This window comes from Sebastes umbrosus, chromosome 9, assembly GCF_015220745.1.
Source record: "Sebastes umbrosus isolate fSebUmb1 chromosome 9, fSebUmb1.pri, whole genome shotgun sequence".
Taxonomy (NCBI): domain Eukaryota; kingdom Metazoa; phylum Chordata; class Actinopteri; order Perciformes; family Sebastidae; genus Sebastes; species Sebastes umbrosus.
Window position 1 is genome coordinate 32,872,796 of NC_051277.1, and position 16,270 is coordinate 32,889,065.

Consider the following 16,270-nt stretch of genomic DNA (forward strand, 5'->3'; position numbering starts at 1 on the left):
AGGGCGTTCCTGAAGAAAAGAGTATTGCTCTCAGTGAACCTCCTCCTGAATATAAATTTATGAAGGTAAAAAAAAAAGATCATGCTCTTCTACTTTGCTCTCTTTAATGGACAGATGCATGGGGAATATGTTGGGGTTTCAGGTGCTACACAGTGCTGTCTCTTTTCAAGTTTTTTAGAAGGAAAGAGTAGCAAAGCCATGGTGAGCTCTGAATGAGCATAGTTAATGTGTCAGGAATTCTCTTTTCACTCTTCCATGTATCTGTTTTTGAAGCAGAGAGAATGACTTTGTAAAGGTTGAAAATGTTTAAAATGGTAGTGGAGTGTAGTTGGTGGAGTTTGGTGGTGGTGGTTGCTGTAATAACTTTGCCTCTGTAATGCTGTGTGAGTGCTCTGTGAAGAGAGCAGAGATGGGATGAGGTATCCAGGATTAGAGCACATGAATCTACGCTTTAATATACTAGTATGCTGCAGCGCTACAGAATCACTGAACTAAAGATTTAATTTATGCACCAACTAATGTGTACCATAAAGGAGGAGACTTTGAAGTGTAACACCCTCTCTCATCTAAAGTCACAGAGTCACATATTTTACAAAGACTGGGGATCTTGCAGGGTCACTACTCCTTTTAAGATGATGTCACATCCTGCTCCTGGTGGAAATTTACAAGAAATGTGTTGAGAAAGAAGTGGACGAAATCCATGAGTATGCTATCGCTAGCTAGCTAACTAAGTAGCTAACCACTGTCCTGAATGGTGTTACCTGCAAACTAACTGGAATGTTTGCTATTAGCCTATAGCTAACTGTACGTACTTCAGCCAGATTAATATGAGTGAAGGGCTTTCATAAGGCCCGTAGCCAGAAGACCTAAAGTCATATTAAGGATATTATGTTATTGAGTTAATTTGAGTATAGCCCTCAATCATATCACTGCTACATGGAACGCTACATGATGCCAACCAAGAAGGATTGTTAGATTAAATATCTGATCTGAGGTCCCAGGGCAGTTGCACCAGGAAGGTCCGATGACATCATTCTGCATAATAAGTAGCCATGTGCTTCTGTTTGTCTGAGAAACCATGGAAGATTCAGTGTGAACAATGGACAGACGGAGAAAGATGAATCTGATCTGGAGTAGATTCTATTCATTATAATTATCATTGTGAATGTTTGTTGAAATAATAGTTAACCTAATGTGTTAGCTTGTTTCACATAATAATGATCTGAGGACAAATGATGGCATTTATGCCTATTTCATTTTGATTTGTTTGGGATATTTCCATGCTATTGATTTACTTTATCTGTTTATCTCCAGAACATCAGAATGAAATGTAAATAAATAGAGCATGACTGCCGGTGAGGTGAAAGGAATATCCTCAGGAGAGTCTGAGAAACGAGTCAGACAGGGGTCGCTGGTCTGCCGCTGCTTTGATCGGCTAGTTTGTTTGGGCTGTTGTGTGACTTTGATGAATTCATACTAACCAAAGTCCAAAGTAAATTACTAGGGCTGTCAATCCATTCAAATATTTTATCATGATTAATCACATGATTGTAGGTAGTTACTTGCGATTAATGGCAAATTAATAGCACATTTGTCAAGTATTTAATACTCTTACTGTATCAACATGGGAGTGGGCAAATATGCTGCTTTATGCAAATATATGTATATTTATTATTGGAAATAAATTAACAACACAAAACAATGACATATCATCCAGAAACCCTCACAAGTACTGCATTATGCATACAAAATATGCTCAAATCATAACATGGCAAACTGCAGCCCAACAGGCAACAACAGCTGTCAGTGTGTCAGTGTGTTGACTTGACTATGACTTGCCCCCAAACTGCATGTGATTATCATAAAGTGGGCATGTATGTAAAGGGGAGACTCGTGGGTACCCATAGAACCCATATCTATATAATATCTCATTTTAAGACCAAACCTAAATCAGGCATAAAAACCCACATGAGGGTAAGACGGTGGAAGAAAGAGACGGAAAAGCAGCATTTAAAACAGGGGAGGGGCGGGGGGGGTCTTCTGTTCAGATATGACAGAAGTGTTGCCATGTGCTTTTTTTTGCGTGCGTGTATCTGTCTCGGAGCAGGCACATTAGCAGTCAAACACACAGCTTCAACCTTCAGATCAATCTCTATCAGCGTTACAGGAGCCAAACAGCGCCCGCGGTCCTTTGAGTTCACCAAACATGGTGGAGGCTTAAATCAAACTGGAGCGACATATCTGGAGGTCAGAGGTCAAGGGACCCTTGGTAAATGGACATGACAGTTTTTCCTCACCAAAATTTAGCGCAAGTTTGGAGCGTTATTTAACCTCCTTCACTACAAGCTAGTATGACATGTTTGTTACCAGGGGATTCATCAGGTTTTCTAGTTTCATATGATACCAGTATCTTTACTCTAGCTGAGTGAAGAAACTGAGCTCGCTTATACCTAAAAATTGCAAGTTGCATTAAAGAAATTAGTGGTGTTAAAATGAATTTGTGTTAACGTGTTATTATCGCATAAACTTTGACAGCCCTAAAAATTACAGTTTTTTTCTGCTTCTCCAAACTACGCCAACTGCCTTCATCTACTGTAGGTTATACATTGACGATGGATAAGTACCTCATACAACCCTATACAAATATCTCTTTAAAATTAAATCTAGACAAAAGCCCTCATACTTTATGTCATCAACTTAGCCCACCAATAATAATGTGAATGTTTATTCCTCCCTTAAGGGAAATCCTTTTGCCTCTTCCCCTGCTCCCTCCACAGGGAGGTCAGAGGTCAGAGGTCAGCTACACAACACCAGCCCTGGAGCTGGGAGGACTTCAGAGTCTTGCTCCGGGACACTTCAGCAGGAGGGCTGCTTGCTGACCTGCTGGGGCTTGAACCCAGCTTCTCCATTTTGAAAGACGGTCTCTGTAACTACTAAGCCACTCAGTGGCCTCTGAAAAATGTTCACTCTCGGGAAAATAGTGTAATAGAGTGTGCATGAGTGTTTAAACTAGAAACTAATCATGCCCCGCGGTATTAAATTAACCTTTGCCTGATGAGTTCTCCATCTTTCAGTCCAGTCCTCTGGCCACCTCTGATCCAATCACATCGCTACTCCAAATTCAACAATCGCACTACAGCAGACAGACTCCCGCTGTGATGCACATTAATCTGTCAACGTTTAGCTCCCACCTCCCGTCCTGCTGCAGCACTGGCCGTTTCACTGCGTGTGTCCCTGTCTGTTTGCATAGGATCTAATATTGTCTCGTGGCCTCTGTGACAAACACCCGTAATTACCAATTCTTGTTACCTGCAGTATGTGAGAGAACTGTTGACACTCACCTCATTATTACTACACACCCAAGGGAGAGCGGCCAGCTGTGAATATGTGTGACGGACAGGAAGTTTCAGGCTTTTTCTCTACTCTTAGCCTTGAAGTGCTCACCTCCTGAAAACCTGCATCTGTCTTTGGAAGATGTGATTACAACCTGTCAAGTGGTCAAAATATGCCCAAACACACCACCAACATCATATATATGTATATATATATGAGCAGTATCATCAGTTTTACTGCAGTGGTTGGCACAGCTTCAGTGCTGTCCCGTCGCTCAACATTTCTGCAACTCAGCTATGATAGTTCATGGTTCGTTCATGTGCGATGAATTCATGATTACAATATTTCCATTTGGGCCAGTGCTTCCTTCACATTTTCACTTGAAAGCGGCACTGGCCCATATGTCTAGTGGTGTGGAGAGGCTTCTCTACCTGCTTGAAATTCACATCAGCTGTCCAATCCAACTCTTGTCAAAGCCTCACTGTTTTAATGCTGTTTTTTTAAACCACAGCTTGTATCTGTATCAGTGTAGATTATTAGTTGCCACTGTCGACACTTTTTCAGTTATCTAAAATTGCCAGTATTAGTTTTCCATGGAGCGTTGTAGTCACTTAAAGGTTCTATCGGGCGGTTTCACCATGACCAGGTACAGAAGTAGGAGAAAAACTACTTTTTTTAAAATACTTTTTTCATGAAAACATAAACATGGTCATATTAAGGTGGCATTATCTTTTAAGAACTTTGGAGAATGTACTATAAAGAATAGTATTGTGGAAGTGCAGTCTGAATGTATTGAAGGATTATCGGCATTAATGCTTAGGTTCGAGTGCCCAGAGTATGCTCTGCTGCTCCGAGAGTGAGTTGCTCTGAATAACCGAATGGTAATCTTTAGAGATGGAACAGTTCGGGTAAAAAATCCGTCTAGTTTTCCCCCGACGTCGGTCACATTCCTGCTTTGCAAGGCGGGCTTCACTATATATAACTTTGTCTTTTTTTTGTTCTACCGTGGAGTTTGTCTTGAAGTCTGAGTTGTGATGGGGGCTGGTCATTAGTTGGCGTTAGCAGACTCCATTTCTAACAAACAATAGCTGTCATTACACACTGTTAGCCCTGTAGCGGAGCTAAATATAAAGGCACTCGCAAGCGTGCATGACTTTACATCCTGTTGATTTTCCTGGAAAAAAACGACCCCCACTCTTCACATTAAAAGCAGTCTACAGGCTGATAGAGGAAACCCAGAAAGTCGTGGAAGGTATCATTTTTCAGGATGGGTTACAATCTGTTCACACGATTAGAAAACATGTATACGTATAAAAACGTACATACAGTCCCTTTAAGTGCTATATGGAAACAATCAAAGATGAGCAGAATGATTATTCACTACTCAGGCGTAACGAAGAGGGATGGAACGAGTGTGTTTAATAGCAGAGTGTGTTTAATAGCAGAGGTCAAGGGAGTTATAGATTAGTGAGAGATGGAGGGAGGTAAGAGGATAAAAAAAAGGAGGTCTGAAACGGTTTGGGGAGTGTGTGTGTGGGGGGGGTGGGGGTGGGGGGGGTATGGAGAGTCATTGGAGGGAAGGTGAGAAAAGGAAGAGCGGAAGTGATGTGTTTTTAATTGAGGGTTTTAGCAAGTCACTGCTTTTGACAGTGACCTCTACAGCTCTGCCCTGGTAGACATGAGAGTGATGCACACACTCTAAACCACTGACACACAGAGGAGAACAAAATACACTTACAGAGGTGATCCCAGTCATTTGATGTGTTTCTTCAGGAACCTTTGGCAGTTAATCTCATGATCCTTACTGTGATGTTGACCATAATAGGATGTACAGTAAGTAACCGTATTCAGATTTCACACCTTTTTTTCTGCTCCTCCGTTGCTAAACGGGTAGAGAAGAGCATTAAGATTGAGAAGGTCAGGAGTTCAATTCCCACAGCGATCAAGCATGCTAAAAGTGTGTATGTCAAAATTCTTTGCACGCAAGCACTCGGAAAAAAAGCCTCAAGGGGACAGATATGATTCTTTTACATGGTGAGTTGCCAACAGAACCACATGGAACTACTGCACGTTGCCTCATCTCTGCTTGCCATGGATGGAATGTGTCTACTCCGGTGTGGTTCAACCCCTGTGTGCAGTGCTGGTCCGCCCTATTCGCTGAGTATGCAATTGCGTACTTGCCAATCAATGGCAGAGGTAGGCTAGTTCATATTTTATATAAATTAGCTGACCGGAAATGAGCAGCACAATGTGACAAAGGTTAGAGAGGTGAAATAAAAAGATATGAAGGAATGCAGAGATAATATATCAATAACACTTGCCTGAACTGGTCACTTTAAGGACACAATGATTCCATCATACGCGCCGTAGCACGTTTCAGAGACATCCCAGAAGCAGCTCTCTCCGCTCTGCTCCGCCAAAAATACGCGCCTAGTCTATTTTTGACTTGCGGCACATTGTACTAGGGCTGCACAATTAATCGTTATCACGATTCAGGCTTCCCACAATTAAATGAACATGATCGACTGTGATATTGATGTTTAAAATGCGTGCTCCGCTCTTAGAAAACTCTGCTGCATAAATCAAGCACTTCCTAAACTAACAGTTAGAGATGTATCGTCAATCAGCAGCCGATCAAAGCTGGCCCATTTTCAGCAGTCTCATATATCCAAGTTTTTGCCAGTCACACACACGTGCAGCCGCCACATGATGGTTTTACGTCACACACACACACAACATGTTATCGGTGTAAAAGTTCTTCAGCGTGAGTGAAGAAGACATAAAGCTGCAACAACTGCAATTTCAAAATAAGCCGTGGTGGAACAACCTTAAAACATTTGGAACAGCTAACTTAATCAGACTCTTATTTTATTGTAATTCGTTCCCATGATGCTGCTCAGAGTGATCACAGTGACCAGCTCGTCTGCCGACAGCATGGATCACATTAAGATAAGATAAGATAAGATGGACCTTTATTAATCCCCGGAGGGAAATTCAGGTGTCAAAGCAGCAACATCAGCAAACAGAGTGAATCACAGGAGAGGTAAAGGTATACAAAAATTCTAAAGACAATAATAGAGATATAAAAGATACAGAGTGAATGGGTGAACATAGTGTGTACAGTCCGTCAATAAATAAATGTAGTATGTACAATAAATAAATAAATAAATAAATGTAATATGTACATATGTGCAGTCAGCAATAAAGTGGTATATAGGATGTATAGTGTAAAGTGAGTGTAAAGTGCGCCAGATAGTGCATGTTTAAATTTCTTAAAAGTCCTAATAGTTGTCATATGGGGGTCAGCCTTGGTTGTGGAGCCTGATGGCTACCAGCATGAAGGACTGACCCAGGCGCTTTGTGTTGTGCCGAGGAGGGATGAGTCTGTGGCTGAAGGTGCTCCTCATCTTGACTAGCTCATCATGGAGGGGGTGGAAGGGGTTTTCCAGGATAGCGTCCAGCTTCCTCCTCATCCTGCCCTCTGCCACCACCTCCAGACCGTCCAGCTCAGATCCAACCACAGAGCCAGCCTTCCTCACCAGCCTGTTCAGTCTGTTGGCATCCCTTGTGTTCATGTTACCCCCCCCAACATACCACAGCAAAAAAGAGAACACTGGCTACTACAGACTGGTAAAACATCTGCAGCAGCCTATTGCATACATTAAAAGACCTGAGCCTCCTCAGGAAGAACAGTTTGCTCTGTCCCTTCCTGTAGAGGGCCTCGGTGTTATCAGTCCAGTCAAGTCTACTGTTCATATGTACTCCCAGGAACTTGTAGGTGTCCACCACCTCCACCTCCTCCCCTCGGATGATGATGGGAGTTGGGGGCCTCGTGCTCCACCGGAAATCCACCACCAGCTCCTTGGTCTTTCCAATGTTGAGCTGGAGGTGATTGTTATCACACCACCCTATGAAGTTCTCCACCAGGGCTCTGTACTCTTCCTCATTGTCATCTGTGATGCAGCTGACGATGGAGGAGTCATCGGAGAACTTCTGTAGGTGGCATGTACCCGAGTGGAAGCGAAAGTCGGAGGTGTAGGTGGTGAACAAGAAGGGAGACAGCACAGTTCCTTGGGGGGCGCCGGTGTTGCTCACCAGCACATCTGACAGGCTGCCCTGCAGTCTGACATACTGTGGTCTGCTGGTGAGGTAGTCCGTAATCCAGGCCACCAGGCCATGATCTACCTGCATCGCTGAGAGAGTCTCAGCTAGCCGGAGTGGCAGGATGGTGTTGAAGGCACTGGAGAAGTCAAAGAACAATATTCTTACAGTGCTGTGCGGCCTCTCCAGGTGAGTGTAGGCTCTGTGGAGCATGTAGGTGATGGCATCATCCACACCGATGTTTTCCTGGTATGCAAACTGCAGGGGGTCCCGGAAGTCGCTCACAAGGGGCTTGAGGTGCTGCAGAACCAGTCTCTCAAAGATCTTCATGACGTGTGACGTCAGAGCAACTGGCATGTAGTCATTGGGGGTGCTGGGGTGTTCCTTCTTGGCCACCGGGACGATGCAGGAGGTCTTCCAGAGCTGGAGAACCTTCTTCAGCCTCAGGGAGAGGCTGAAGAGGTGCTGGAACGCTGCTGCCAGCTCCCCAGCGCACGCCTTGAGCACCCTGGGGTTGATGTTGTCTGGTCCCCTGGCCTTGTTCACGCTGATCTTTGAGAGCTGCTTCCTCACCTGGCCCCTTGTGATGATCAGGGTGGATGTTGCAATGTCTCCAGGTGCAAAGGACATGCTGTGGATGTGATCCTCAGGGTAGGTATGGGGGGGGCAAGCTGCTGCTGCCTCCTGGGGATGGGTGCTGGGGGGAGGAGAGGTGTGGTAGGGAGGGGAGGAGGAGGAGGAGGGGAAGGAGAGGTGTGGAGGGGGGGCACCGGTGTTGGTGAGTGAGGACCCAGGCTGTCCTGCTGAGCTCATGAGGGTTGGTTGGTCAAACCTGTTGAAAAACAGGTTTAGCTCATTTGCATGTTCCTGGGTCCCCTCAACACCAGGGCTCGGCTGTTTGTAGCCAGTTATCTTCCTGAACCCCCACCACACCTCCCTGGAGCTGTCGGCCTGTAGTCTCCCCTCCAGTCTGTCTTTGTAGGTGTCCTTGGCCGCCCTCAGCTCCTTCTTCAGCTCCTTCTGGACAACCTTGGCCCCCTCAATGTCCCCGGCCATGAACGCCCTCTTCTTCCTGTTCAACAGGGCTTTAATGTCCCCATTGATCCAGGGCTTGTTGTTAGGAAAGCAGCGTACCTTTTTGGTGGGTACGATGCTCTCCTCACAGAACCTAATGTAGTCTGTGATGCAGTGGGAGAGTCCATCGATGTCCTCACCGTGGACCCTGTCAAACAACTCCCAGTCTGTTGACCTGTAACACTCCCTCAGCTCCTCCTCAACTTCCACTGACCACTGTTGAACAGTCCTGGTGGTGGCGGGCTGCCTCCTGACAACAGGCTTGTATGTTGGCACAAGCCTGATGAGGTTGTGGTCTGAACCGCCAAGGGGGGGGAGAACAGTGGCGCTGTATGCCTCCTTAATGTTGGCATACAGCAGGTCCAGGGTCTTATTGTGTCTGGTGTTACAGGTCACATACTGGGTGAAGTTCGACAGGGCTCTGGAGACCTTCACATGGTTAAAATCACCATTTACAACGATGAATGCGCTGGGGTGCCTCGTCTGTAATCCCGCGACGGTGGAGTGGATGACGTCACTCGCCTGCACCGCCACAGCAATCGGTTGAATGTAAACAGTTACTATGATGCAGTGTGAGAACTCTCGAGGCAGATAATATGGCCTCAAACTCACAGCCAGCAGCTCAATGTCCGGGGTACAGATGCGCTCCTTTACGGTGATGTGTTTGGGATTACACCATCTGGAGTTAACAAAGACAGCAAGCCCTCCGCCTTTCTTTTTACCGCTCTGTTTGTCTCTGTCAGCTCGCACCACCGTGAAGCCTTCTGGTTCCACTAAGCAGTCTGGTATAATCCCCTTCAACCATGTCTCCGTAAAGCACAGCACACTGGACTCTCGGTATTCCTGTTGGTCTTTCACCAGGGCTGCTAGCTCGTCCGTCTTGTTGGCCAGAGATCTCACATTGCCCATGATCACTGAAGGCAGGACGGGTTTAAATCTCCTCCTCTCCTTCTCCCTCCTCCCCCTCACGATCACACCGGCTCTTGATCCCCGTCTGTGTCGCCGTATCTCAGCAGGTAAATCCTTTGGTGGCGCTGCTACTCTGTCCCAAAAGGCGAGGAGCGCTTCAAACGAATACACCGTCCGTTGTCCGATCATGTCCGTTTGTCAGGCTAACTAAATATAATAACTAAATAAGACGGCTGTGAAAAAGGAAACTATTTACATAAAGTGTGCAGTATACTATCACTGACAAAAACTAAGCGCAGTAGAAAGTTAAAAGTAACGAAAAAGTAGCAAAAAAAAAGACAGAAAGTAGAAACACGGAGAGCTACTAAGACAGGCTGCCACTCGCGTCGGCGCCTAGCAACCAAAAATTGATTGTGAAAACATGATTATGGTGCGGTCAAGCTCTACTCAGTAATAATGAGAATTGGCCGATGGTAAATGATAACATTTTCATGAGGCGCTCACATGTATTCTTGTAAAATGTAGTTTTTGGCGAAAAACTTAAATAAATCCAGTTGTTTGAAGGAGATGTTTTCACAGCAATATAAAATAGATTTAGAAAGAGAAATATTACCTGTTTAATTTCATTAACACTAGCTCTAAGCAGCTTATAATATACAATTAAAACTACTAATGCCAAGAGTTTTTTAATCAAAGCAAATATTTAAATGAAAATACTATAATTTATTTCCTAATCAGTTGAATTGTTTATTTTTCAAATAACCACTATAGATGACAATAGCAAAGTAAAAGGATAACATTAAGAATCTTTGACGGTTTGAATGAAGCACAACATGGAAGTGAAAGCAGCGCTCTATTTTTTTATATGCGAAATTGCGATAAAAATATAAAATAATCCTGATCTCAATATTGATCAAAATAATCATGATTATAATTTTAGCCATAATCGTGCAGCCCTACGTTGTACAGAGTACTGTACTGTATGTGAAATATATATACAAAATAAGTATGAGGATGAATGTATTTTTAACATCTAAAACACAGCCACATGTCTTTGATCCATGTCGTTCATAACTGGACTTTTAACGGTATTAACTTTGCATAGGCTATGGCACAGCAAATAACAAACAATAAACACGTGCACTTGTCCATAGTGAATTTTGATGTAATATCGGCCTACTGTTTGATTGTATATATTAGGATACTTTCGTGAAACATGATAATTCCATTCTAATTAATCAATTTCTATTTATTGATTGTAATTAGGCCTGTATCTGGTTGGCAAAACAAAAACATGAGTTTCTATAGTTTTATAGCTATATAGGATACTATGTTGTAAATTAAAGTTAACAACAATTAAAGTTTTATATTCAAAAACGCTGTTCTGGCACAGTTCATGCAGTCAATGATTAATGACAATACACATAACTTATAACAACACAGTTTCATAACGACACATGCACATTTTTCAGTAGGAATAACTAATGCTTCTTTTTTAAAAGAAAACATGGTTTTTTTTTATTTGATCACAAAAGACATGACAATATGATCCCACACACAAACACAAAAAAAGTAAGGAGGGCCCCCAAAGACAACCTTGCCTAGGGACCTCTGTTGTGTAGAGCCAGCCCTGCCTGTGTGTTTTACAGTTTGGCCAGTCTGCACTACTGTAAGTCAAAGATGAGTCAAACCAGCACACACTGTGAAGACGAATGTAACACAGTTCTGTGGCCTGTCCAGTCTGTTTTCTGACACGAGTGCTGATTCTGCACGGGATATGCTCATTATTTCAAATTCCTGCTGTTTTATTCAGTCACTTTAAATTCAAAGCAAACCACCCCATAACACAGCCTATCCTAAGCCAACTCAGCTAGTTGAGAACAGGAATATGTACCTCTCTCTCTTAAGCCTCTTTCATTCCTTTTTTTAATTTAGTTATTTATTGTTGGATAACCTGTAAATCTCTCCGTTCAGAAAGAACCCAGACACTTATTCTCAGTCTTTACTGTGCACATTTACTCTGTAGGTTTTATTTCTCTACAGGCTGCTTTACCTCTACACCAAAACCTGTATTTGTGTGAGCGAGGCAATTTGCAAGGTTTTCATCCACTTTGAATTCAGACAGTTCAACATGCAAATTGAAAATGTAATCCTTTTGCTAGGTTTTTATTAGAAAAGCTTTTCATGTTAAAAGTTACAAGGTGTTGTTTACACTTTTGTGAAAAAGACTTGGATGCCATTCTTTAAAAGAGCTTATACAACATCAACTGTTGCAACATAAACAGTAAATAAAAATGTTCATATTAAGCAATAATAGCTTAGTACTGTACTATAATTATTGTTTGTATTTGGTTTGATCTCATCCTGCTCCATGTTGTGAAAATCAAACTTACCTGCACTGAGATTACAGTTTAAATCCAGTTTTAAAACGTAATGCTGGCTGTAGACACAAGGCCTTCTATATTCAGGCAGGGCATTCCACATGGGTGTCTTTGCCCCATGTGAAACTCCAAAAGCCTGTCCAGATTTGTCTTAGTTCACACCCCTCACACTCATTTTCTCTGGTCCTGTCCCAGTCTAAGACAATATCCTCTGAGGTTCAAGCTAGGTATTAGAAGCTGGCACTGAGTTCACTTCACAAGACACTGGCTTTTAAAATAATCCTCCCCTCTGGACCACTGGACAGCTTCTGTTAACAGAGTGCTGCAGGAAAGAGTTCTAAAACCTGGAAATGGGTTTGCATTGTAGCACTTTATGAAGATTTTCTTGCTGAACAAAACGTGTATCTTAAACGTTTGTTTGACACAGACCTTATTTTCTGCAATAATCCCAAATCCAATGGAAAAAAACATTGTTTTTTTTTCGAGGGAACCCCGGATGATGTTAATCTCTATAAACTATTTATTTATTATTCAATTATTTATCTGCTCAAAATGTACCTTAATAGGAGATTTAGTATTTAGTATTTAATACTCAATTAACAACACAAAACAATAACAGATATTGTCCAGAAACCTTCACAGGTACTGCATTTAGCATAAAACTATATGCTCCAATCATAACATGGCAAACTGCAGCCCAACAGGCAACAACAGCTGTCAGTGTGTCAGTGTGCTGACTTGACTATGACTTGCCCCAAACTGCATGTGATTATCATAAAGTGGGCATATCTGTAAAGGGGAGACTTGTGGGTACCCAGAGAACCCATTTACATTCACATATCTGGAGGTCAGAGGTCAACGGACCCCTTTGAAAATGGCCATGACAGTTTTTCCTAGCTAGTATGATATGGTTGGTACCAAGGGATTCCTTAGGGTTTTTTAGTTTCATATGAGTCTGCTACAACCTCCGAAACATTGATTGTGTTAATGCGTTAAAGAAATTAGTGGCGTTAAAATGATTTTGCGTTATGAAAAATGGTTGCGTTACGATTAACACGTTATTATCGCGTTAACGTTGACAGCCCGATTATAAACAGATTCTGCATTCACATATAGAATCTGTAGCTTCAGCACAAGATTTTTTGCTTCGGAAGCGTTCTGGTTTCCGTTTGTAGTGTCAGTAGTATTGACCAATCACGTTTGAGCGGGCTTTGGTTGAATGCAGGTAAACGGTCCCTGAGGAGAGCAAAGAGGCGGATTGGCTGAAATGCAGTCTGGGGACCCACCGGCTATCGTCTGACGAGGATTTAGCTTTTTATTGGTTTAAGATTAGCTTTTAAACTGTCTACTTGTGAAACAATCTAGTGGTGCACGTCATCTCTCAACTCTAACTCCAGTCTCGTGTCTCAAGTTGCTAATCGGAGTGTGGAATGGTCAACTATCATTGAAATCGACTGTTCGATAATCTCTTCCCTCAAACATTGATTAGTCCAATCACAGCTTAGCATCCCATGATTAAAGTCATTCTCTTATTCTAAATAACTAATAAAATAATAAAACAAAAGATCATTTTCATTATTGAAATAAAAAACAATATTGATTTAAAAATATATTAAAGAAATTAGAATACATTAAATGAAATGAGCAGTATTACAGCCACATGAAGTGGAAGTGGAGAAGTTTCCCAACATGTCATGCTACTGGACCATCTGTGCCGACTGCTCTGAATTTGAATGAATGTAAATGTGAATGAATTTGCTGTGTCAGCACAGTTAGCCTGATCCCACATATCACTGGTTACGGCTGAAACTGACCTTAAATCAGCCTCAAAGGTGCACGTCGTGACCCAAACATCAGCTCAGCCTCCCCCTCCTCCTCCTCATCTCTTCCTCGCAGGCTTTTAGAGGAGTATGACCTCACCATAAGGAGAGAGTCTTTTTCCAGCTGTCGCCGATGTTTTCTACACATGCCTCCTTGCTCCCTCTGTCCTCCTTTTTCCACATTGCTCCACTCCTCATTTCTTCCCTCCTCTTGCTTTCCCCTTCTCTCCAGTTATCCTCGTTCTCCTTTTGCAGCTTGAGCAATTTAGGAGACTCGGACCTCCACCTGTCTCTAAGATTTATACATGTTTACTTCTCTCCCTCTCCTCCTCTTCTTGCCTCTCTCATTTCCTTCTTGTCAGTTCTTTTTTAAGGAGTAATTCGGGAGGAAACTCCATCTAATGTTTCGTACATGTTTATGGTCTACTTGTCTTCCTTAAAAGGTTTTTTAAAGGAGTACATTTTGGGAAAGAGATCTCCCTGCTGTCTGTAACCGTTGTCTTCTCTTTGTGTGTTTGTCCAGCATTTTGAGGGAACATTTAGGGGAGAAGGAGGTGAAGCTATCCTTAACGTTTGATGCTGTGGAGGAGGCAGACCTGGCCAACTACACCTGTTATGTGGAGAACCACATAGGGAGGCGCAGCGGGAGTGCTATACTGCAGAAGAAAGGTAGATACTGTCTTGTTGTCTTTCCTTCCCTTCCACCCATTTTAGTCAGATAGATTCAAAGAAGTGCCTCAACATTTGAGAAAAGCTGCCACCATATCATCACCTCATTACTGTCGCGTTTCTTCAAACAATGATTCGGAGTGAGTGACAGATTAAATGATCATTACAAAGAGATTGCACATAAATTGCTCATTAGAATAGCAGCAGCATATGGTTCAAGTATTATTTTGTCTTTACTACTACAAACAACATCATCATCACTCAAACATGTATTTATATATATATATATATATATATATAAGCCAATGCGGAAGTGCCTTAAAGGTCCCATATCGTGCTCATTTTCAGGTTCATACTTATTTTGTGTTTCTACTAGAACATGTTTACATGCTTTAATGTTTACTGTATTTTTTCCTCATATTGTCTGCTTGAATATACCTGTATTCACTGTCTGTCTGAAACACTCCGTTTTAGTACATTTCAATGGAATTGCAATGGAATTGCAATGGAATTGCGTTGCTAGGCAACAGCTTGGGTCCATGTTTACTTCCTGTCAGCTGATTCACATTCACATCCACTGCAACAGGAAATAAACTGGGAGACATTTAGAATGTTTACGTTTAAAACTTTTAATGGTGTAAATATTGTAGATTTGTGACATCACAAATGGACAGAAATCCTGACGGCTTGTTTCAAAAGCTCAGTCTCTGAATACGGGCTGTGTGTATTTCTCTGTGGATTAAGTGTTTCCATATTTTCACATTGTTTATATAGAACTTAAATCTGCTTTTTAATATAAAAGCAATGAACATGTCACTTTTTACAATATGGGACGTTTAAACTTGCATTCTCTCTAACAGCCAGCAGGGGGCGACTCCTCTGGTTGCTAAAAGAAGTCTGATTGTATAGAAGTCGATGAGAAAGTGAGCCTAGTTCTCACTTGATTTATTACCTCAGTAAACCTAATTCATAGTTATTTTACTGTTAACTAACAACAAAATGATAATTAAAAATGTTTACTAAATATTAGTAATGCTATAATTTGTTATTTTAAAAGGTATAAAACAAATCTATAAACATTAGATAGAATCAAAAGATAGATATTTGTAACACTTTGTTAATGGTTAATAATTGGTTTATAAACCATCTATAAACATAATTTGGATGGCTATTATGAAGTTGCAACTGATTATTATAATACCTTACCGCTATGTAAAGCGTCTATTAACATTATTTAGATAGACCGTTAATACTTTGTTAATGGTTAATATTTGGTTTCTGGTCCATTTTCCTATGTAATGTCTATAGATTTCTTAAAGGTTTACTAATCATTCGGTAATCATTAAAAATACTTAATTTAGTATATCAAATGTTATAATGTGTATAACAATAAACTGATAATAAATACTTTACTAATGTAATCAGAATGTAATTGTTATTGTCTACTATCAGCTATGATGCAATATAGAATTTATAAACAAATGATTTCATATTACACAAACTAATGATAAAATAACAGAAATTATAGCATTACTAATTATTAGTACAAATTATTAATGATTATTTAATTGTTTGTTAACAGTAGAATAACTATTAACTAATATAATTATCAATTTACCATTTATGAATGATGGTTATTATAAAGTGTTACCCTCATTTCACTTCACAGATAATTTACTGTCAAATAGACGGTAAACAAGAAGTCAAGTTTTGGATTTAAAGCTTCCACAGTGTATTATCCTGAATGCAGTGCTTTATTTTTTTCCCTGACATGCTAAATATAAAACTGTATATCTGCTCTAGTTACCTGGGACATATTCCATTTCTCTTTATGATTCTGTTAACAAGGAAAACCCCGCCAGCTCGCTACTTTTATGGCCCAGTAAATATTTGTGGATGTGAACAGCTTCCAAGATAATTAAGACTTTAAATATGTGCTGTCATCATGCAGTGTGCAAGATAAAAAAAAAGCTCTCCCAAAGA

At 41.4% G+C, this 16,270-nt stretch overlaps 1 protein-coding gene across 1 annotated transcript in view; it reads left to right on the plus strand.

The window, feature by feature from the left end:
* The window catches only part of il1rapl2 (interleukin 1 receptor accessory protein-like 2), a 248,458-nt gene that overhangs the window by 193,320 nt on the left and 38,868 nt on the right, over positions 1–16,270 (plus strand). Inside the window, 1 exon segment of the mRNA XM_037781185.1 lies at positions 14,142–14,287. Coding sequence (XP_037637113.1) covers positions 14,142–14,287 — 146 coding nt within the window.